This window comes from Barbus barbus, assembly GCF_936440315.1.
Source record: "Barbus barbus genome assembly, chromosome: 16".
Classification (NCBI taxonomy): domain Eukaryota; kingdom Metazoa; phylum Chordata; class Actinopteri; order Cypriniformes; family Cyprinidae; genus Barbus; species Barbus barbus.
This window is the reverse complement of record NC_136744.1, coordinates 8,987,550-9,010,745: the sequence shown is the minus strand read 5'-3', so window position 1 is coordinate 9,010,745 and position 23,196 is coordinate 8,987,550. Positions and strand designations below refer to the sequence as shown.

Below are 23,196 nucleotides of genomic sequence, written 5' to 3'. Positions count from 1 at the left end.
CTGCTTCCGATACTTCAAATGAACCACAAACATATCCTGTGCATACTAGAACGAGCATCGCAGTTGAATTTTCACATTTACAATAGTACACCTGTACAGCAGGTGACTTTTTCATAGATATAAATCAAACAGATTGCAGAATCCAAAAGCCCTTTACACAGTAATTTTACACTTACAAACATGTTCAGCTTTAAAATCTTTAAAAACTTCAAGTTTAGGAGTAAGAAAAAAACATCCAGGAACAAAAATGAACAGGATTGTCTAATGAAAGGCATGCCAACACATGACACAGAAACCTCAGATGGTAAGGCAATACTTTGTCATTTTAGAAACACTTTACAGTAAGGTCTCATTTGTAAATGTTAGTTGATGCATCACCTAAAAATGAACAATACATTTGTACAATATATATAAATCTTTGATAAAATTAGTTAATAACAACATGTATTACACTTCTTTGTTAGTCCATGTTAGCTCAGGTCCATTAACAGATACAACTTTTGTTACAACTTTTAATAATTTATCAGTAAATGCTGAAACTAAGATTAATAATAAGTATTTTTTATTGTTTATGTTAACTAATGAAGTTAAGAAGTAATTCATGCATTCAGCAGGAGAACAGGAAAGCACAGTCGACTCTGTGATGCCATCTTGTTCAGGTGTTGAAGTGAGTGGCGAGACAGGGCTTAATATTCTCAGAACAATTCTGAGTGAACAATTAAACCCAGCTGCAATGCCGAAAATCAGCATCTCTCAAGAATGGCACCATAAGTACCTTCAGGAAATAGATCAGTTTGTGGAAAACCACTTTCCCAAGCTGCCAGCAGAGAGACCACAAGAATCTGAGTTAAAGCAGATACAGGACTTTCTAATGAAAACACGGAGCATTATATATGATGAGGTGCTTCGATTAACACCTGCACTGAAAGATGCTGGGCTGCTAGATCATCTGAAGGACAGTTACAGCCGTCACATCTTTGCCAACCTGGACCTGCTCCTAAACAGAGATCTGTCTGTAAAAGAGATCTTCTACCTTCTACTGTGGGGAAAAGATTTGTTCTTCAGGTATACACTGCAAATTTGTTGTAGGCTAAATGTAATATTTGTATACATACAACACACTAACAAGCTAATTTTGAAATGAACATTTCCACTACTTTTAAAGAGGAATGATGATAAAGGACACACTAAATTAACCAAAAATAAACTAAAGACATTCATTCTATATCAAATAAATGTTGTTCTTTCTAACTTTCTGTTTATCAAAGAATCACAATTTTCTCAAAAATAATAAGCAGCATAACATTTATTAACTATGACAACAATAAGAAATGTTTCTTTAGCAGCAAATCAGCATATTAGAATAATTTCTGAAGGATCACATGACACTGAGGACTGGAGTAAGTTTTAAAATATAGAAAAATGTTCATAATACAGGCAAAACTGTTTTGGTTTTGGTCAGACAAGTGCAGTCTTGGTGTTTTTTCATAAACATTAAAAGTCTTACCAACCTCTTGAACAGTAGAGTATTTGCTCATTTCTGTTCCAGTCCAGACCCAAAACTGACATTGTCCGATCCTCTGCTGTTGACGGGAGGGTTTGAGAAAGCAAAACAGAAACTGCTGCAGTTACTTAAGGTAAAACTTCACAGTATCCACCTTATTTTTATCGTAAGAGCAGGCTGTAACTTGAATTTCCTTGCTGAAAAACAAAAAAACAAAACAATAGACACCATTATAAAATTTGTAAAGGTTTTACTGGTTATAATGGGACTTGTATTGGTTTTAATGGCAACTGTAATGGACCCTGTGGGTCTATACTGGTAATTGGTCACCTTCTATTGGTGGCTTGTTAAAACCAATAAATCCTAATGGAATATGTCCCAAAACACAGACATTTTTTTAATTGTTTTAATGGTTAACAGTTTATGGTTTGTAATGGTATTTATAAATCATTAGAATAAAGCAGTCATCATTTACTCCCGACATCTGAGCCGCTGAAGACGCAGAGGATTAACGTTACTTTCGTTTTTGAAGGGAGTGCGCTGATCCCTGATCTGCCTAAATGTGTCCATGTTTGCCCGAATCATTCGTGATCCAGCTTCATCTGAAGAAGTGAATATAAGGGTTTTTTATGAATCTTTGCAAATCGCCTTTCCTAATAATGTGCTAATTTTGCGGCTAAAGTAAACAGTACTGCTCGTCACCCCACGGAAGAGAGGGGCGGGGTCAGCAGAGCTCATTAGCATTTAAAGCAACATGGACTAGAATGGCTTGCTGAAAACAGAGCTGATTTTGACAAGGTAAAAAAGGTGTTTTTTACACTACCATTGAGAAATTTTAACCAAAGTATGTTATAGACTTTTAATTAAGACCGTAAAGAATCATATCAACTTGTGAAAAATGGACATCCGATGACCACTTTAAGTCATAGTCCTTGTCTTGCATATCCTTGTCTAAGTTTTGCCCATTGGCTCTTTTACTTATTTGCTTTCATTTCGTAGTAGCAGAGACTTTTCTGGTTTCTTTCTTTACTACTCCAATTATTTCTAGTCATCCTGTACTCTAGGTTTTTATTTGTTTGTTTGGCATTTTCTTCTTTTAGTTTAACATTTTGTTACCTTTTTTTTTTGGAATTTTCTGTGATGGTTCTATTGTTTTTTCAGCAGGGTTGTGCGGCTTCCGGTGACATTCGCTTTCAGTTATTTTAGCTGTACAAAAGCAGTCTTGCTAACTGCTATTTCTTATCATATTATTAAGCATCATCAAGCATTATACTAGTACTCTGCAATATTCGACTACAATACATAAACACATTGGTCTGTAGCGCAAATAGTTTTACCATTTACTGTTACTCCTGTAGATATGGCAGTCAATGAAACAGAATCTTTCTTGATTTAAATGTTTTGACTCTCATTACACATTACACATATTGCAGTAATGAAAGGACCTAAAACAAGGTGTAACACACATGTATCTCTGCCCCACTTAAACTGTCACAGAGCAACATCTCCACGTACCTACAGAACATCCTGCGCTATAATGAGGAGCATGGACATAATGGAGACTCAATGAATGAAGAAACGTTCATCAGAGTGCACTTAGATGCCACTCAGGTAGCTCTTATAGATATAAAGTGAAGCAAGACATATTTTTATTTACTCATGTAAAAAGGTATCATATGGCATTTGAATATGAAATATTGCTAATCTATTTCATGTTTTGCTTTCACAGTGCCTGAATAGTCCTATTTCAGAAGCTAAAGTGGTTGGTCTGACATTGAAGCATGCGGTACAAACACTCTGTAGTGGAGAGCTGCATGATTTTGTTCAGAAGTAAGTTTCTCCTCATGTTATCTCATCTTACACCTTCACCTAAAGTTCACATAATTCTCATTTAATGAGTATTATGATCTCTTTAGTGAATGGTTGTTGGAGACGGGAGGTTTATAATCCTAATGTAAATATATTTTTTTTAGGTATGTGGATTCTGAGAAAAAACGTCTAAAAAAACTGAAGTATACAGAGAAAAACTCTGTGTATCTGTTTCGGATAATGAACACCTGTATGCAACTCAGGTATTTACTAATGATGATTAAGTGATATAATTAATACATGCCTCAAAAACTGTAACAGTGTATTAAATCCACACTAACTGAAGAATAAGGGAAGACATTTGTCACCCTTGATTTAACAAAATTGGCAGTAAAATTGTGGGTATATTAAGATAAAGTGACTAATATTTGGCTAAAATGTTGTGTCAACCATGAGAGTGTCACAGATCGGCCAGGCTCATTCACCACCCAATCACAGCACAGCTGTTATTGAGTTGATGTGTGAGGAGAACCGGGTAGGTGTCTTGGTGAGAGACCTAGCTTACAGATATTGGTAGAAGACAATCAATATTGACAGCATAAAGACAAGTTGTCCGCTGGGCCTATGGTATTGAGCAGCCCTTACCTGCATGTTTTGTGTCAGACATTAGAAGACAGTTTACAGAGGAAGGAGGACTTTATAAAGGTTTTGAATGGCCCCATTTTGTTTACAATCAATAAAAAAATAACCACAATCACTTACTGTATAAAAATTTGTTTATGAAGTTTACATTAGAGATATCAAGCATATCTTGCATTTATGGTTAATTCAATTCAGTTTTATTTATACAGCACTAAATCATAACAAATATTATTTCATAGCACTGTTAATTTCTAACTCAAAACACAACATTGCAAATGTTAATTAACACATTTATATGTATATATAGATCGACAGATAGATATAGATGCACCAAACATCTACTACCGAATGAAAAATATACCATCTGACCCATTTAAAAACATAATCTTTCAGTCTGCGTATCACACTAATGTGTTGTTAAAGTGTGTTAAATCGTGAAGGCTGGGCTAGATACATGCCAACAGCCTCATCTTGTTGATCCTCTGGAAGGATCTGGAAAGAGGAGCAGGTTTAGTGGAAGACAAGACGGTGCTGCATTCTCGTAGAGCCTGTGGTGACCTGCAGTAGGCCTATTTCTCTCTCAGACGGCATATGCTGGGAGAAGCAATCACAAGTTTAGATCACATTCACTGCTGACAGTGCTTTTCCACTTGGCCTCCATGACATCTGCATCTCCATTAGGAGTGGACATTAACAGCTTTGTATATTTATATATTTGTATATTTCCATTAACAGCTGGCCTCCACTGCTTCAGATTTTCACACTCCCGTCTTCCAAAGCCTTAAAAACACACCACATGACAAAACATTACCAATTAGCTGTGCAAACAATGTTACTAAGCTGTCACTAGACTTGATGGTTATAATATTAGCAAACTGAGGTTAACTTACAAGCTATAGTGAAAGAAAGTTGCACACATCCCCCAAAACCTGAATAGGGCTCAGGTGCAGGACAAAACATAATAATTATAGTAAAGGAACAAACGTAATGTCCACACACTGAATTGACTGCTCCATAAAAAATTCCTTTATTGCAACGTTTTGACCATCAGGTCTTTACGTTGCAATAAAGGGTTTTTTTTTTCAACTCCTGGGATTCTCGGCCTCTTACAGACGATTCATCCATAACTACAGCACCATCACCAGTCCACTAACCAACCTATTAAGTAACAAGCCCAAGTCTCTGTCCTGGACACTTGCTGCCACTGAAGCGTTGAAAAAACTAAAGGAAGCATTCTCCAGCGCTCCTCTCCTCATTCATCCAGACCCAAACAAACCATTCATTGTGGAAGTAGACGCTTCAACCTCGAGTAGGAGTGGTACTGTCTCAGCAGCAGGGTACTCCAGCCAAACTCCATCCATGTGCCTTCTCCGGTACTTCTGAAAAGCTGTCGGACGTGGGCCGGGCTAGGGCCTGAGCGTCTCGGGCCAGGGCCGGGCTAGGGCCTAAATTTGAGGCCCATGCAGGGCTCTAAGACCACCACGTCATCGGGGTCTTCGGCTCTCAGGAGCAGGCCATGGAGGAGGGGATACTTTCACAGATCGGCCAGGCTCATTCACCACCCAATCACAGCGCACACCTTCACCAGAGATTTGATTGCACACACCTACACCTCATTTGCACACTGATCAAGCCTGCTACTTAAACACACCTCACAGCACTCCAGTGTCTGGTCTCGTTCATTCGAAGGGGACTCTCTATTCTACTCCTGAGTATCTCCTGTATACTTGCCTCCATCGTGTACTTGCCTCATGTATCCTCTCCAGCGTTTTCTTCAACGTCTGTTATCTCCAGCATCTTCAAGTATGTGTCTCCATCGTCGGTCACCGTGAGGCGTGTGTGCTCCATATGTCTCATCCACGATTTCCTGTGAAATCAAGATAACCTGTATTATATACTTCATCTATCCACTGAACTTCATATTTGAACTGAATACTCTCCTACTCAGGCTTCCTTTTGACTCAACTGTTTTAAATAAAAGTTATCTGTTGATTCTAATCCTCTGTTTGAGTCTGCTTCCGTAACAGAGAGACAAACTTTAATAAAATAAAATAGTTTTCTAGGTCACTGTTATAACTACAGTCATTATATCTTGTGAGTGTATTATGTAAAAATATTAGATTAGATTAGATTAGATTCAACTTTATTGTCATTTATGCAGAGTACAAGTACAGAGCTAATGAAATGCAGTTAGCATCTAACCAGAAGTGCAAGAATATAGTGTTTTATATACATATAAGTGCAGAGTAAGTGAAGATATGATTTACAGAATGTACAGTGGAATTGCTATATACAGTATTGATGTGTTAAATATGTGCTAAATACTATATATTTTTAATTTAACATTGGCTGTTCTTCCTTATATTGGCTTTTCACTACATTAACATTTAACTGTCCCTTTGCTGCAGATTAACTTATTTACTTATTTTAACTATAGAGGCTATGCTACACAAATCACTTTGGATAATAACAACAGTGATGTCTACTCAAGAACTATATGCATGCTACAGAAACTGGAAGATAATGCTTCATCCATTGTACAAACGATCCTGAAATACTTAACACAGGTAGCCTATATATTTTTTTTTGTTTATACATATGTGATTAGGATCATCTGTTCAGAAGAAAAGTCCACTGAAAATAAGTATTTGAGTCCACAGAATTGTGAAATGCATAAGATCATCTTAAACGGGCAGCATCCATTCACATCAGATTTTCTCTCTGATTAACAAGGATACTGAAACCTTTCCTAACACATTTAATATCAAACTTACAGTCCTGTTTCTCTTTAAATGTTCATTTGTAGGCCAAATTAGAAAGTCATTTTAAGAAAAGGAATAGGCATATTAATATCTTGATGGAGGCAATCCAAAGGCAGTGTGCATCTCTACCTGACAACGCCTCAGAGATCAAAACGGTACGCACAGTGTATGACCTTTAAACCAATCAAAAATATTCAAGCTCCATATCTCACCCTCAATCTCTAACAATCTCTTAATTCCTGACAGGTCGCTGTGAAAATAGCTTACGACAGTGTTTCCAAAGTGTACCTGGAATGCCTGATGAAGACAAATTTCAGAAAGCTAGAGAAGTGTTGGGGAAATGCAGAGGAAAAGATAAAAGAGGATGTTCAACATTTTCATGAAACATTCTCTGAACTGGTGAAAAAATAACTTTTATTTCCCATGCATTTTATTTTCCTGATGCAATTGACCCTTGGAAATAAGGATCAAACAATATTTAGCAAAATTGTTCCACACACGGTACAGAATGGGTGTTATCTAATAGTTTAAGGCTCATATTGGTCCACATCTCTTGTCACTATTAATGACTATGGTGGTTATGGCAAGTCATTTTAATCTTTGACTTTTGACAAAAGATTAAAAAAGAAAACAGTGACAAAAGAAAACAGTGTGTGTGTGTTTTTTTTTTTTCATTAAATAAAAATCTAATTTTTATTGTGATTTTTATTGTGATTCAGTGATTTTTGCTTGCAGAATGGCATTGTTGCCCATCAGAACCAGCTCCTTCAGAGAATGACAGAAGTTTTACATTACAGTGATGTAGAAGCACTGAAGATTACCTGTTGTTATTTGTTCAGAGACTTCCCTCAGGAGAGGTAAACTCAGATCACAATTAACACTTCACTACAGATGCAAACATGTATTTACAGTTGTTTAAAAGTAGCTGTTTTTATTCAGTCCCTCCAGGATTTTGCAATCGCTGAATTTATCGCAAAATTAAGAAAACTCCACAATTTTCGCAAAAGTTCGCACATTGTCGGAATTGCCGCAGATTTTCCGCAGATTTTGGGCTTAGACGCGTCCTCTGAAGTCATCGCAACGCGCATTCAGTCAAAGAAAGTTTTTTTTTTTTTATATTTCCTAATGTATATATATTTTTTTGTATTCATTAAATTATTTTTAGACATTCTGAATGACAGTAATACAATTTAATTTTATCTGCATCTCAACTACCCAGAAAGTACAAGTACATCTGTAAGATGTCTGCTAAAGATCTGGGAAGCATCTGCTGTGTAATCTGATAAACGTCTCAGAAGCAGTTTTACATGCATTCTAATGAATGTCTATTTGACATCTGACAGGAAAAGTCTTAGAGACGTATTGCAGATGAGCAAACACTCAAAAAAAATAAAAATACATCTTGCAAATGTAAATGCAGACATCAAATAGACATCTCCGAGATGTACGTGTGCGATTAGGGTGACTGCTTTACTGTCAGGTGCTGGTGCCACCTTCTGTAGAACTTAATGGCACTGGTGTTGGTGTCCTCAAATGTTAGTCTGGAGCCCTACAATGGTTCTTGAAGTCAGAAAAGTCATAATCTTAGAAGAATGTTGTCTGTGGGATATTTTCACTGCAAAACAAATAAGAAATGCCGCAAATATCACCACTAATTTTGAGAAAAGCCGCAGCAAAATCAGTCATTTTAGGCCGCAAAAATCTGAAAAAGTGTCCGCGAAATCCTCGAGGGACTGTTTATTGTGTGAGAGTATTCAGATGCAGTCTGTCTTCAGACAGTCGTCTTCTCAATGTTTTGCAGTAAGCAGTATGTACCTGGTCTACTGCGCTGGAAGGGGGTGTTATTAAAGCAACAGGTGAGGGAAGTGTTGGATATGATCCGGGAACTTGGCCTGTATCCAAATGATACACATGTCTCCTGTCTCCATGTCTCCTGATCCACATTTACCAGAACTATTACTGATGCTGATGACAAAGGATAGCTTATATTGTCAGACAGATATATTTGTGCTATGAACATTTTGCTTACAAAATAAGTGAAAATATACAAAGATTGTGTTATTTGTTTAATCCTCTTTTATGTAGTTCAGCTGGTAAAACATGGAGATGAAGAAGGTTCTCCAAACATCATGCTATTTCTGCCTTGTAGCATTCAGATCTGATGTTTATTCTTTAACAATGTCCTAAATCTTTTATTTCACTCCTGTCTACACTGAATGCAGACATCAAAGCTGCAGAGCTACTCCAGTGACTATATTTTCCCAGTCTGTCTGAAATAAAATATTTTAAAAATGTGTCCAAACATACATGTATTTATGTTCACATTGGTACTTTTCTTTCTGATATTAAGATGCATTTTTTTGTGATCCTATCAAAGTCAAAAGACAGGTGGAAGTGGACACGGTTAACGCTGTAAAGCCTACAATTTGAAATAATAATAATTGAAGTTGAACTGTTTATTGAAACTTTATATACTTACTTACATACAATCAGAGGCAGAAAGTCCAGGGGCCAAAGAGTAAAAGTCCTGCGATATTTTTGTTCCACCCTCAGCAGCTGATTTCACCAGAGGAGGAGCCAAGTCATTCCTTTCAGTCACAAGCAAGTCTCAAGTCAAATCCCAAGTCCTCAAAGAGTTAAAGTTAATGATATAATTAAGCGACTAATTAAATGATGATTGAGCATTAGTAATGAACACCTGATGTTAACAATCAACATCACTGAAGAAAAAAGAAACACAAGAACTACAACTGACTTCAGCCACAGCCTTGGATGAAATCAACTGGAAGAAAAAAAAAACATTGCCACCATAATTGTGTTCAGTGTATGCTTTACTTGGGCTCTTGAGCCTTTTAATGATTCAAAGAAAGTTTCTTCTAAGCAATTGCAATATTATTTCACAGCACACATTTGTGCAATGCTGAATCAAACCTTGAAGTAGCAGATTAGTTTATTTTTTTGATCAATGAATGTTCTTGGTTTAGGTATCTCTGGTTCTAGTATTTCTGTCTTTGGTTTATTAACAACTTTTGACTATTAAAGTAAAAACACTCCTATTAAGCAAATGCAATCATAATCCTTCAATATTGAGAAAAACAAATCCTGATTAGGATTAGGCTTTTAGGCATGAACATTTATCATATGATCCTCAACAGTGGTGACAGTAATTATTCATACTGCAGTGCATGATGGGAGTTCTTCATGCATTGCAGCATGAAGCATTTTGCTGATTGTCACCATTGTTGAGATTCATATGCTGGTTCTTGATGTCTGTGTGTGTCTAAAAAGTACCGGAGTTTAAATTTTTATGTGTTACATTTATTTTAAATTAATTCACTGTAACTATTAGATAAATACTTTGCTTGCGTGCTGTAGTGTCACAGGGTTGATTATGCAAAACCTAAACCTATAAATGAAACAAGGAAACAAAAGTTATTTTGGATATAATCAAACCAGCTCATGGTGACTATCTGATCACTGTAGAGAACTGACCTCTGCTTTACAACACCACATGCATTACTACAGAGAGAGATCTAACACAGGAGTCCAACTAAAGCAAACACTGATCTCCATGATGATGGCATCATTTTAACCAATAAAACATTAGCATCTGATCCTCTGTAATTCTCAGTAACAGCAGGTGTTCATCACTAATGCACAATCATCATTTAATTAGTCACTTAATAATATCATTAACTTTAACTCTTTGAGGACTTGGGATTTGACTTGAGACTTGCTTGTGACTTGAAAGGAATGACTTGCCCTGCGTCCCAATGTGCATACTATCCACCCTATCTGCCCTAAATAGTACTGAAAATTACTAATATCACATAGAATTTAGGATGGATAGTATGCACATTGGGACGCAGGCTTGGTTCCTCCTCTGGTGAAATCCGCTGCGGAGTTCATGGGTGGAACAAAAATATGGCAGGACTTACTCTTTGGCCCCTGGACTTTCCACCTCTGCAAAAAATGCATATACTGTACATCAGTTGACACTATCTCCCAATAATATTCTTAATAAGATGGTATTGAAATGCTTAGCTTATGATCAAAGCTCTGTAGTTTTTCTTGTGGGGCAACACATTATGCAATTTAATGATGATTGACAGATGAACTAATAAATATTCCTTAAAAGCCTGATGGATCTCTAATGAATGTCCACTGAAATTGAGTTGCAATGTTGAACCCAAGTGCAGTTTATTTAAACAAGGTGAAATCCAAAATCCAAACAAAGACTTGACTTGGTATAAACAGAAACACGAACTCACCAACAGCAGGTTACACAGATCAATGCTAGACAAAGAACAAGGACAACATGAGGGCTATTTATATCAAACAACGAGGGTCACATGACAAGAACCAGCCAATGAGAAACAAGACACATGACTAAGACAACCAATGAGAAGATGATACATGAACCAAAGAACCAATCAAAACATAACACACAGACAAGGGAATCACATGACAGAAAACGACTGTGGCCAAACTACAAAATAAGACATGAAAACAATGAACAAGAAACAAAATTCAAACCCCCTAAGGGTGGCTCCAGATGCCCAAACCCCAACAAGTCCAGAAGGGTAGGTGGAACAGGAATGGAGGGCCAGGCCCGTGAAGGGGATCAGGACCTGAATCATGACATGGACCGTGGAACGATGGCAGACAGTGAAACACTGGAGGACCTGGGCCGTGGAGCAGTGGAGGGAGAGCAGGCGGAGCATGAAGCCAGGGTTGAGCCAGCAGAGCAGAAATCCATGGTGGAGAAAAATCATGAATGGCCTCCTTGGCTATGACAGGGCAGACTGTGAGTTCATATATGTCCTCCATGGCCGTAGCAGAACAGGCAAAGAGTTCAGAAGCAGAAGCCGCCACCTCTGAGGCAGACTCATGGACAGAAAAGGCCTCTGGGGTAGACTCGTGGAGTGCAGTGTGCAGCCCAAACACTCAGGATGGCTAACTTGACCGTTGACTCAGGTGTGGCGGCCATCTTAGCTGGGGACTGTGGGCTAGTGGCCATCTTGCAAAGAGGCTCTTGAGTGGTCGGCATGACGTGAGCAGGCTCTGGCTTGGCAGACATGACGTGAGCTGGTTTTACTTGGCAGACATGATGTGAAGAGGCTTTGGCATAGCAGACGTGATGGGAGCAGGCGCTGGAGTAGCTGGCCTTGGCTTGGCAGGCATGATGTGAGCGGGCTCCATAGACTCTGATATGATATGAACTCCAAACATGACAGTTGGGACGTGACAATGCTTCGGTGTGGTGGGCACTGGAGGATAGCAGGGTTCCTCGTCCGCTAAACCCACAGTATATGAAGAACCACCCAGCAACAAAGCAAAGTCAATATATCGTTCCAGTGACCAACAAATCTTACCCCTGGCAGACTTGAACGGAGGGTCCATTTAATTTGAGCCAGCAGAGCAGAAATCCATGGTGGAGAAAAATCATGAATGGCCTCCTTGGCTATGACAGGGCAGACTGTGAGTTCATATATGTCCTCCATGGCCGTAGCAGGACAGGCAAAGAGTTCAGAAGCAGAAGCCGCCACCTCTGAGGCAGACTCATGGACAGAAAAGGCCTCTGGGGTAGACTCGTGGAGTGCAGTGTGCAGCCCAAACACTCAGGATGGCTAACTTGACCGTTGACTCAGGTGTGGCGGCCATCTTAGCTGGGGACTGTGGGCTAGTGGCCATCTTGCGAAGAGGCTCTTGAGTGGTCGGCATGACGTGAGCAGGCGTGAGCAGCCCAATCGATAAATATCCTTAAGCGCCACATCAATAAAAGCCACAAGCACCAGATGACACAAACCACAAAAGTCCTCCACATAATGAAGGCATGATGAAGGCAGACTTGAACAGACTTGACTTAGCATAAACAGACTTGACATGACAGGATCATATTTGATATTCACATTTTAACATGATTTTTCTAAAACAAAACAAAACAAAACGAAACAAAACAAAACAAAAAAAAATGGATTTATAGATCATCAAGTAATCCTTAATTGCTAAATTACGTTAAATGTTCATCTTGAAATATTCCTAAAAAAATTTAATCCTTCTGTCTACTTTATAAAAATCAATAAAAATTAAATTTACATTACATTTGCATTTAGTCATTTAACATACGCTTTTATCCAGAGCGACTTACAAATGAGGACAATAGAACAATTATTGAACAATTACTATTACCTGTGTAAAGTCCACGCACTTGGCCCAGAGAAAGTATCCAATGGTGGATGAAGGTTTCCTGCGTGTTCGGTCTTCTTTTTTAGCGTGTAAAGTTATTAAATTTAGGATAAATTCAAATCTGACTACATTTTATTATCAAATCTGACTAGATTTTATTATCAAATCTGACTAGATTTTATTATCTAATCTGACTCCATTTTATAATGACCTCGCATTTGAGTTAGAATGCCAGTTGTTATCATTCATAGGATAATTTATCTAGACATCTGATTATTCTATTTATTCTTTAATATTATTGTAATCGTTCATTCGGGTGCTCATGTCGCTCAAAGATATTGCTTCGGCCGTTGTTAGCGTATCTTACGGTCACATTCTCGTCAGTCTTGGTTATTAGACAGAGGTAATTGGCTACTACTTTAGACGGCCGCTCCTATGCTTGCTCATTCTAAAAGTACTTTTATGTAGCCCCCATAGATTTGTACACACTTGAATAGAGCAACATTATTTCTAGTCAGAGGTCACAACCACTACTATGATATAAGTCGACCAATCATGCCATGGTTTCCCCATGTACACTTAGCTAGAATAATATTGTAATAAACAGAGGTTAGGCTCACCCTATTTAGGTTGGTCGAACAACATCCAGTTGACCTAAATGGAAATTCACTATAGGCCCTTACAATCTAAGTACACTTGAACTAATACCAAGTATTAGCCGGATCTCTAAAGATACAGTTGGTGTGCCCTATGCTCCATCTCAGCTGAATTTTAGTCCGTTACTAACCTGACGCAGGAAATGCGGTAACAAGGATACATTGTAATAATCAATAGTTATAGAGTAAAACAGAATAAAATCAAATGTAGCAATTTATTATCAGTCAGGTAAATATGTATTATGCCAATTATACAGCCAATTGAAAGATATCAAATCAATACAAAGCATCAAAATCTCATAGATGAATCTAAGAGTAAGCATATCTGACTTGAGAAAAATATATAGTATGGAATGTGCGAACACACTTCATCCTATGGGCTCATTCCGGCTACAGAAAAGCCCCGATCAAGGTATAGAGAATGGATGGAAAATAAAAATAGTGATTGATCACAATAGAGAATAATTTATGAATTAACGTACTGTGAAATCAATATCTAGCCTCTGTTTTACCATAAATGTTGCATTTATCCTTTAATATGGAACACTGCTCAACTTTTCTTCTCAAACCTGCTGCAACTATTTCCGATACTTCAAATGAACCACAATCATATCCTGTGCTCATGTTTTCATATATCTGAATCAGACTGCAGAATCTAAAAGCCCTTATTATAAAGTGATATAACACTTACAAAAATGCCAAAAAAATAAAACCAGACAAAAATAAAGATGAGAGATATCCTCTGGTGAAAGACATGCAAACACACTACACAGAGACCTCCAGTGGTAAGACAATATTTTATTTTAATAAAGTTATTTTTGTAACACTTTACAATATTTGCTAGTGTAATCTTTGTTAGTGTTAGTTAATAACAATTCAACTGTTCTTTGTTAGTTCATGTTAGCTCAGTTCCATGAAATAACAGATACAATTTTTGATTTTAAATGTATTAGTAAATGTTGAAATTAATATTGACTAAGATTAATAAATACTTTAGAGGTATTTTTCATTGTTAATGTTAACTAATGCAGCTAACTAATGTTACACATGGAATCTTACTGGAAAGTGGTACCGTTATGTTAATTGAGTGCTGAAGTTTCACACTGCAAATAAGGCTTATCTTAGCATTTTCGTTTTTTTTTCTAAAAGTTCTTAGATTAAGATGCATTTACTAGATAAGCAAAATGACATAAGATATTGAGTCTTGTTTCTAGGGGGAAAAAACGAAATTAAGTGCATTTTGCTTAACATAAGTAAAATTATGTTCACGTTCCCACAGTGAGTTCCACAAAGTTAATATGTCATGGCCACAACAAAACTAAGTGAACCGAACATGTCACCTTCCAGTCACCGTATATGTGTGTGTTTCTGTGAATTGTGGGAACTTTCCATAGACTTCTATTATTTTATGCTGACCAAACAATATTTTTTATCCCTTAACCCTAAATCTACCCCTTACAGAAAAGCTGTTTGCATCGTTACACTTTCAGATAAACAACATTTACTATTTTTAATCTTTTGCTTTCCCTCATGGGGACGGCAGGCTGGTCCCCACAATGTAAAGAATTTCAGGTTTTACTATCCTTGTGGGGATATTTGGTCCCCACAATGTAGCATAAACAAGTACAAACGTGTGTGTGTGTCAGTAAGCAGCACATTAATATAGAATGGTAAGGCTCTAATGCACACCAGCACACCAGTATAGGTGTGTTTATTGTAGGAGCTAAACGATGTATGATTACATGTAATGGTATAGTAGTAGTGGTGTCTCAATTCTTATGAGAATATTTTCACCACTATGCCTTGACACTGTTTCAAGGGACAAGGAAGGGGTATGCGTAGGGGTATAAAATAGAATTAAGATGTCATATTGTTTAACTAGTAAACGCATCTTAATTTCAAGAATCAAGACATCTATCTTATATTATATCTAATTATAACATAAGCTAGGGCAGTCGTGGCCTAATGGATAGAGAGTTGGACTTGTAACCTGAAGTTCGTGGGTTCGAGTCTCAGGTCCGGCAGGGATTGTAGATGGGGGGAGTGAATAGCCAACACTCTCTCCTTCAATACCACGACTGAGGTGAGACCCTTGAGCAAGGCACCGAACCCCCAACTGCTCCGGGTGTATGTTCCCTACTGTGTGTACACTTGGATGGGTTAAATACAGAGCACAAATTCTAAGTATGGGTCACCATATTTGGCCACACACCACTTCCCCTTTTCCTTTATATCAAATATCTATCTTATATTATACTTTTACCTGCAACTGTTTCTGTTTGTAACCCTCAAACTGGAATGAGTTCGACGACCCCTCACAAATCTTTAGCGACCCCTAGTGGTGGTCACGACCCCTAGGTTGGGAACAACTGGGCTAAAATATTGTGTCAACCATGAAGGACAACCCTTGTGCAGAATAAAATAGCTTTTCTAGGTCACTATTATGACATGATGTTATGACACTGTTATGAGTCAGTATCCTGTAAGTGTATTATTTAAAATAATATTGTGCTAATAGGTAAGTAGCTAATATTAATTACTTTGGGTTGAAAACTTTTTAGTGCTCTTTAAATTGATCTGAATGAAAGAAATATATACCTACAGTTACAGTTAACCTTTAATGCCCTTTTTTTCTGATGTTTTATCATAAAATCAGTGTTATTATTTTAACTACAGATGCTGTGCTACACAAATGAGTCCAAATACAGTGACATTGACTCAAGTATGCTACAGAAACTGGAAGATATTGCTTCATCCATTGTATGGATGATCATAAAAAGCTTAGCACAGGTATATTCACAGTTATGCAAAAAAAGTGCTACTGGGGTGTAAAAAATCCATTAATCGGTGCTCTTTGGATGCGGGATCCTCACCTTAGAGAAGTTTTACTAGAATCTCCTTCCATTGTGTTTAAAAGAGCTCCAACTATTAAAGATAAACTGGTGAGAAGTCATCTTTCCCCTATAAGACCAATCACCTGGTTATGTTCAAATGTGGCAAATTACAGATGTGGTAATTGCAATCATTGTGAGAATATGGTTAAGACAAATATATTTATTGATGTAACATCAGGACGTAAGTTTAAGGTAAATTCATTAATTGCAAGACTTCATTTGTTGTGTATAGGTTGGAGCGTCCATGTGGTTGTTTTTATCTAGGGATGACTAAAAGGAATTAAAGCTGAGATTAGCAGAACATAAGAATGCTATACGAATCTGTAATCCTCAATATCCCATGGCCTTACATTATAGAGATAAAAATCATGGTAACCCCAGTACATTGAAAATAGTGGGTATAGAACATATTCCGAGGTCAATAAGAAGAGGAGATAGGATCTGTTGTTTGTGTGTCAGTTTAATATAAGCACAAGCCACTGCCACTGGCACTTCTAAGGGCTTTTTTCACTTTCATTTTCCCTTTCCCTGTTATAAGATGTAACTTCTTGCCACTGTACATGGCATTTTATACAATATGATGATATTAGTTTGTAACACAGTATAGTGAATTTGTATGACACACCCAAGGACTTTCATTTTCTCTTACATGGTGTCAAAGCTTTCACATACCCTTTAAGCTCCAAGGCCATGGAATGAGGAAAGTACCAAGCAACCAATATAAGCTGCAAAACCATTGGCTGGATATTCTTCTATAAGGGGAATCTCCCACAAATTTACCTGTTTTGAAAAAGGCACTGCACTCACCATTTACTCTGATGTATTCTGTGGGACAAGCAAGCTTTTTGTGTCAGTCAAGTATGAAGGAAAAGAAAATGCTAAGCATTTTCAGGCGGAAAACAAAGAATGGGAATGAAGAGAAACCTTTAATGAAAAACATAGAGCAGACAGATGGTAAGACACTCTCTTGTTATTTTTCTATAATAGACATTTATGAAAGTAAGCATCTTTGTATTTGTCGAAAAGCCAACATCTTACCATTGGTATACAATGCAAGCATATTGTTTAAAGTTTTGCAGCAGTTTGTTTGGGGTCATGGTGTGATGAATCACATCTGGGTTAAGTGGTTAACTGTCGAGTCATGTGGTACTTGTTTTTTGTCTATTAATTTTGGGTTAACTTTTCGGTTAGTTCAGTTTGTAAAATTTCTCAAAACACTATATTCATAAATGAATAATTCATGATTTGTAAAATAATGTTCAAAATGTGTGCATTCACATCTATAAAAGTATAAGGAAGATGCTTTTTATTTGGTTGTTACACCATATGACATTGAATTTACTCTTTATTTCAAAATGTTGTCAAAACATGAAACCAAATGAATGCAAAAATTACATTTCTATGAACTTACAATGTACATTTTCTACCCCCCCCCCCCCTTTTTCTTTTCTTTTCTTTTTTATCATGCACACTTTAATTTTTCAATGAACCTTTTACCAGGGGAACAGGTATCTGAATGCAGTTCACAGCAGTCTGGAGTTCCTGATCTCATTGTTTTAGATGTTGAAGCACATAACAAAAGAGTGCTTTATGCTCTCAGAATAATTCTGAGTGACCAGTCAACCCCTGAGGACTTTGATGCTGCAGTTGAGGTGTTGAAAACATTGAGCAAACTGAATAGCAACTACTCGCAAGACTGGCTTTGTGAGTACCTTCAGGAAATAGATCAGTTTGTGGAAAACCACTTTCCCGCACTGCCAGCAGAAGGACCACAGGAATCTCAGTTAAAGCAGATACAGGACTTTCTAAAGAGAACACAGAGTATGATATATGATGAGGTGCTTCGATTAACACCTGCACTGAAAGATGCTGGGCTGCTAGATCATCTGAAGGACAGTTACAGCCGTCACATCTTTGCCAACCTGGACTTGCTCCTAACCAGAGATCTGTCTGTAAAAGAGATCTTCTGCCTTCTACTGTGGGGAAAAGATGTTTTCTTCAGGTATAAAAATGATTGTTGTTTACTTTTCTGTAAATGTACTTGTAATAAACAAATGAAGCATCATCTGTTGACATACGTATGGACTAATTTATGTTACAGTTCAGACTCACAGTATTTCTTCAGAGTGTACGACCCTCTGCTGTTGACGGGATGGTTTCAGAGAGCAACGGAGAAACTGCTTCCAAAACTAAAGGTCATGATATGCTCCATCTATATTTGTTAAAAGTATTATCAGTGTATTAGGCTAAAAAGAGCACCCAAAATAGCAAAACATTTAGGAATGACATAAATCTCTGTCCCACTTTAATTGTCACAGGATGGCATCTCCATGTATCTACAGAAGATCCTGAACTGCGATGAAGAACATGGACATAATGGAGACTCAATGGATGAAGAAACTTTCATCAGAGTTCATTTAGATGTCACTCAGGTAAAGACAACTATGTGCAATGCTAATTTTTTTCTTGGTACAAAAAAAGAGGATTTGTAGTGGTTTTAAAATATGATGTACTGCACACTTATTTCATGTTGTTATGTCTTTACAGTGTCTGAATGCTGTTATTCAGCGTTCTAAGGAATTTAGTCACACGCTGATGAGTACGACACAAACGCTCTGCCTTAAAGAGCTTCATCAGTTTGTTCAGGAGTAAGTGTCTAAAATGTCTTTACATTACCAAACTTTTTATTGTTATGCATATTTGTTTAAAATATTATGAACTTTTACTTCAATTCCTATATTTTCTTTTTCTAGGTATGTGTATATAGAGAAAAAACGCCTGGAAAAACAGCAACACCTGAAGAACAGTTCTGTGCATCTGTTTCGGCTCATCAGCACCTGTAGGCAACTCAGGTGATTTCTATTTTTAATGATTAATATATTTATAACTCCTGCCAGTGTATAAATAACTGGCATTTCCTTGTGCATAATGTTCTGATTAATCCTACATTAGGTTCATAGGTTCATTTAGTCATAAAAAGAACTTTATGTATGTATTTATTTTGCTGTAGATTTTTTGCTCCTCAACTCAAGAATCCGGACATGAACAACAGTGATGACCTCTCAAACATCATCCTCATGTTAGAGGAGATGGAGGATCACGTTCTGTCTATTGTACAGAATATGATGAAACACATAGCACAGGTAACATCATTTCATCATAAAGAGTTTATGTACAGAAGGAAAGTTTAGGGGTTTCCCAAATTCCAAAAAGGGAATGTTTCAGTCATCAATAGAGGTTAATATTTGGTAGCTTACATGCCTGCCCATCAGGTTTTTTAACAATGAAGTGGTAACCCTTTGTAATAAGGTACAGTTTGTTTATGTAGTAAATAGATGAGGTATTATGAACTAACAATGAACAATACTTTTTTAACCTAGAATGATAATCATGGAAGAATTTTTGTTTATTGTTCATGATATATAATAAAGTCACTATAACATAACAAAAATACACAAAATACGCACTCTAGAGGGCAGGGTTTACCAGTTTTGTCCATTTATTTTTGCAGTAGACCAAAAGCCTGAAATTAACTGTGGTTTCTTTGTAAATGTTCATTTCTAGGCCCTTTTAAGACCTTATTTCAAAAAAGGAGGTGAGCAAATTCAAGTACTGACAGAGGAAATCCAAAAGCAGTGTGCATCTCTGCCTCAGACTGAGGAGGGAAAAGAAATTCAGGAGGTTGGTTCTGTGCTCGAATTCCCAGTTACAATCAGTTCTTCAAGAACAGCATTGTAGCTTTTCTTAACCTTTCACACTGATTCTCTGCTCCTCTGCTCCACTTTCTTTCTGACAGATCTTTGTGAATGTATCCTATGACTGTGTTTCACGTGTATATCTGGATTGCCTAATGAAGAGCAAGTTCAGACGGCTAGAGAGGAGATGGGGAAATGTTGGAGAAAGGATAAGCGAGGACGTTCTCAGTTTGCACAACACATTCACTGAACTGGTATAAAAAAAAAAACAAATCTGGAATATTTAATAAAATTATACGCTTAAAAACAAAGGTTACAAAAGGGGATTTTCAGACTCAATGTATCCAATGTATCTGTTTTACAGAATGGCAGTGAGGACCAGAGGAACCATCTCCTTCAAAAACTCTGTGAAGTTTTGCATCACAGAGATGTAGAAGCACTGAAGATTACCTGTTGTGATTTGTTCAGAGATTTCCCTCAGGACAGGTAAACTTAGCAAATAATACTTAAAATAGTATATACTTTAACAAATATTTCCAGGCCTGTAATACATGTGTACATAGTAGTATTTATGAGAGTATTCATGTTTATAAGAGTGATTTTGTTTTCATCAGTGAAGTCTGTAGTAAAGTCTTCTTCTGAATGTTTTGCAGTAAGCAGTATGTACCTGGTCTGCTGCGCTGGAAGGGGATGTTATCAGAGCGACAGGTGAGGGAAGTGCTGGATGTCAGCCGGGACCTCGGCCTCGATCTAAAGCCTAGACGCTTCACCTGTCAGCCTCTGAAGAGACTTTGCTGTTGTCTTTGATATGAATAACACCATCAGCTAGAATTATAAAACCTTTGTTCACAAGTTTAATTCAATGGCATGACTGTTTTGTAACATTCGGTTATGAATGTTAGTAGCTTATACGAGTATATTTATATTTTTTATCAGATACAGTATTTGTTTGTATCTAATGATCTTTTGATTTTACTTGAAAATCTGGACCACTGGAGAAACATTAATTACCTTTTTGGTATGTCATATCTATGATAGTATTAATTTTCAGAGTTATTCATTTTGACTGCTACCGTTTGCGTTGTTACAAAAAATGGGTAACACTTTAAGGTGTCCTTACACGTTACATATACTTACTATTATAATAACAATAAATTATGCATAATTACATGCAAGTAACCCTAAACCAAACCCTAATCCTAACCATATATTAAGTACATGTAGTTAATTAATATTACTCACTACTTAAATGTATATTTACCCTGTAACAAGGACACCTTAAAATAAAGTATATCCCAAAATTGTAACAACATGTCCAGTCATGAAATTCAATTATTGTTGTATTATTAATATTTATATTGGTTGTCGTTTTTTAAATTCTTATTTAATAGAACACAGTGTTTCTTTTATGTATGATTATTTTATCATACAAGAGTCAGTGGTATAGTAAAACAAGTAACTTTAAATGGATAACAAGTGTTTTTTTGTTTTATTATTTTTTTTAACAGCATTGCATTTGAAATACATTTGCGTTGTGTGTCTGTATGACTGATTGACAGTTATTTTTCAAGGATAGGATGCAGGAGGTAAAAACATGAACACTACAACTACATCCTGGGTTCCTGTAGAGGATACAGCTTGTCGGGAAATCTTCCTTAACAGAGTCTTTCAGGAACTACACATGTATTGTGATAGCAGGTGTGTTTCCGGAGAGTAACTTGAACGTTTCACACCATATCCTGTTTGTAGACGTCTGTTACAGGCAGTGTTGGGAAGGTTACTTTGTTTGTTACTTGTTACTATTGTTTTAAACTGTTAATCATTTTCAAACATGTAAACCAGGCAGGGTTAACCTTACTGTAGTAATCAACACTTTCGACTTTCAAAATCCTTCATCACTTGAATTAAGATTATAATGTTTTAATTTTAAAGGAGACATTGGATGCAAAATATCTTAATTTGCATATAAATGTGTCTTAGCAGTATGTGGACACAACCACCCTACAATGATAAAAATTCACCCAAAAACAGTCTCAATTTCAAGCCATTTTGATTTTGAAGTGAATAACCAGTGCTCTCTTCCACCTTCAGTACCATGACTGAGGTGAGACCCTTGAGCAAGGCATCAAACCCCCAACTGCTCCCCAGGCGCAACAGCAATATGGCTGCCCACTGCTCCAGGTGTGTGTTCACTACTGTGTGTGTGCACTTGGATGGGTTAAATGCAGAGCACATATTCAGAGTATGGGTCACCATACTTGGCCACTCATCACTTCACTTTCACTAAATTAATTTATGTCTGGCTTCGCAAATCATTTTACTCCAGACTGTTTTCTGAACTCAAGGATGGATCAGCACCCATTGTTCATGATCCAGCTGCTCCTCCAGAAGTAGAAAGTCTCACACTTTATATTTTTTATGATTATTTGCTCTTCCACAGAAGAGAGAGACGGGGTGAGCAGAGCTCATTAGCATGTAAAGAGATATGCACCGAAATGAGTTGCTGTGAACAGAGCTTTTTTTGACAAGGTAAAAACAGTATTGTTTTACACGACCCCTGAGACCATTTCGAGAAGACCCTAAAGAATCATACCTACTTGTGGAAAATGGGCATCCGATGTCCCCTTTGAAGCACAGCCACCACAAAATCAGACTTACTTTAAAATCATTCTGAGGTTAAATATAGATTTAAAATCATAACAAGAAATAGTTTAATAGATACGATAATATTTTTTTAAATCAAATCTTTGCATAGCTATAACGGGAAACACTGAATCGATCAATGCCTTAGAAAAAACAGTTAATCTTAAAAAAATAAAAGCATATACATAAACCCATATAGGAACTATAAGAGTTATCGGATATGCATGTTATAAACTCCTGAAACATTGGTGTTTCGTATTTTAGAGCATTAACTGCAATTTATGAAAGAAATCAATTAAATGTGTATGTGAGAGTGTGTGTGTGTGAAAAAAATCAGATGTAACCCCCTTTGTAATTCTTGACAATTTCATAAGTAACTAATTTAATTACACATTTTTTCTT

General features: G+C 36.9%; 1 protein-coding gene across 1 annotated transcript; it reads left to right on the top strand.

Moving 5' to 3' along the window:
• Positions 1–59: 59 nt before the first annotated feature.
• LOC306882408 (uncharacterized protein) lies at positions 60–9,016 on the top strand. Its single transcript, XM_079437005.1, has 11 exons — positions 60–304; positions 612–1,065; positions 1,550–1,637; positions 3,002–3,115; positions 3,234–3,334; positions 3,478–3,576; positions 6,393–6,522; positions 6,762–6,872; positions 6,964–7,116; positions 7,453–7,574; positions 8,519–9,016. Exons 1-11 carry the CDS (start codon positions 181–183, stop codon positions 8,652–8,654), a joined length of 1,632 nt encoding a protein of 543 aa, XP_079293131.1. The 5' UTR covers positions 60–180; the 3' UTR covers positions 8,655–9,016.
• Positions 9,017–23,196: the final 14,180 nt, after the last annotated feature.

Bases quoted from the DNA above. Each gene is read 5' to 3' on its own strand.
- LOC306882408 (XM_079437005.1), top strand. From the start codon at position 181: ATGTTCAGCTTTAAAATCTTTAAAAACTTCAAGTTTAGGAGTAAGAAA. The intron at 6,523-6,761 runs GTAGCCTATATA...GTTCATTTGTAG, and splicing joins TCCTGAAATACTTAACACAG to GCCAAATTAGAAAGTCATTT. The intron at 6,873-6,963 runs GTACGCACAGTG...AATTCCTGACAG, and splicing joins ACGCCTCAGAGATCAAAACG to GTCGCTGTGAAAATAGCTTA.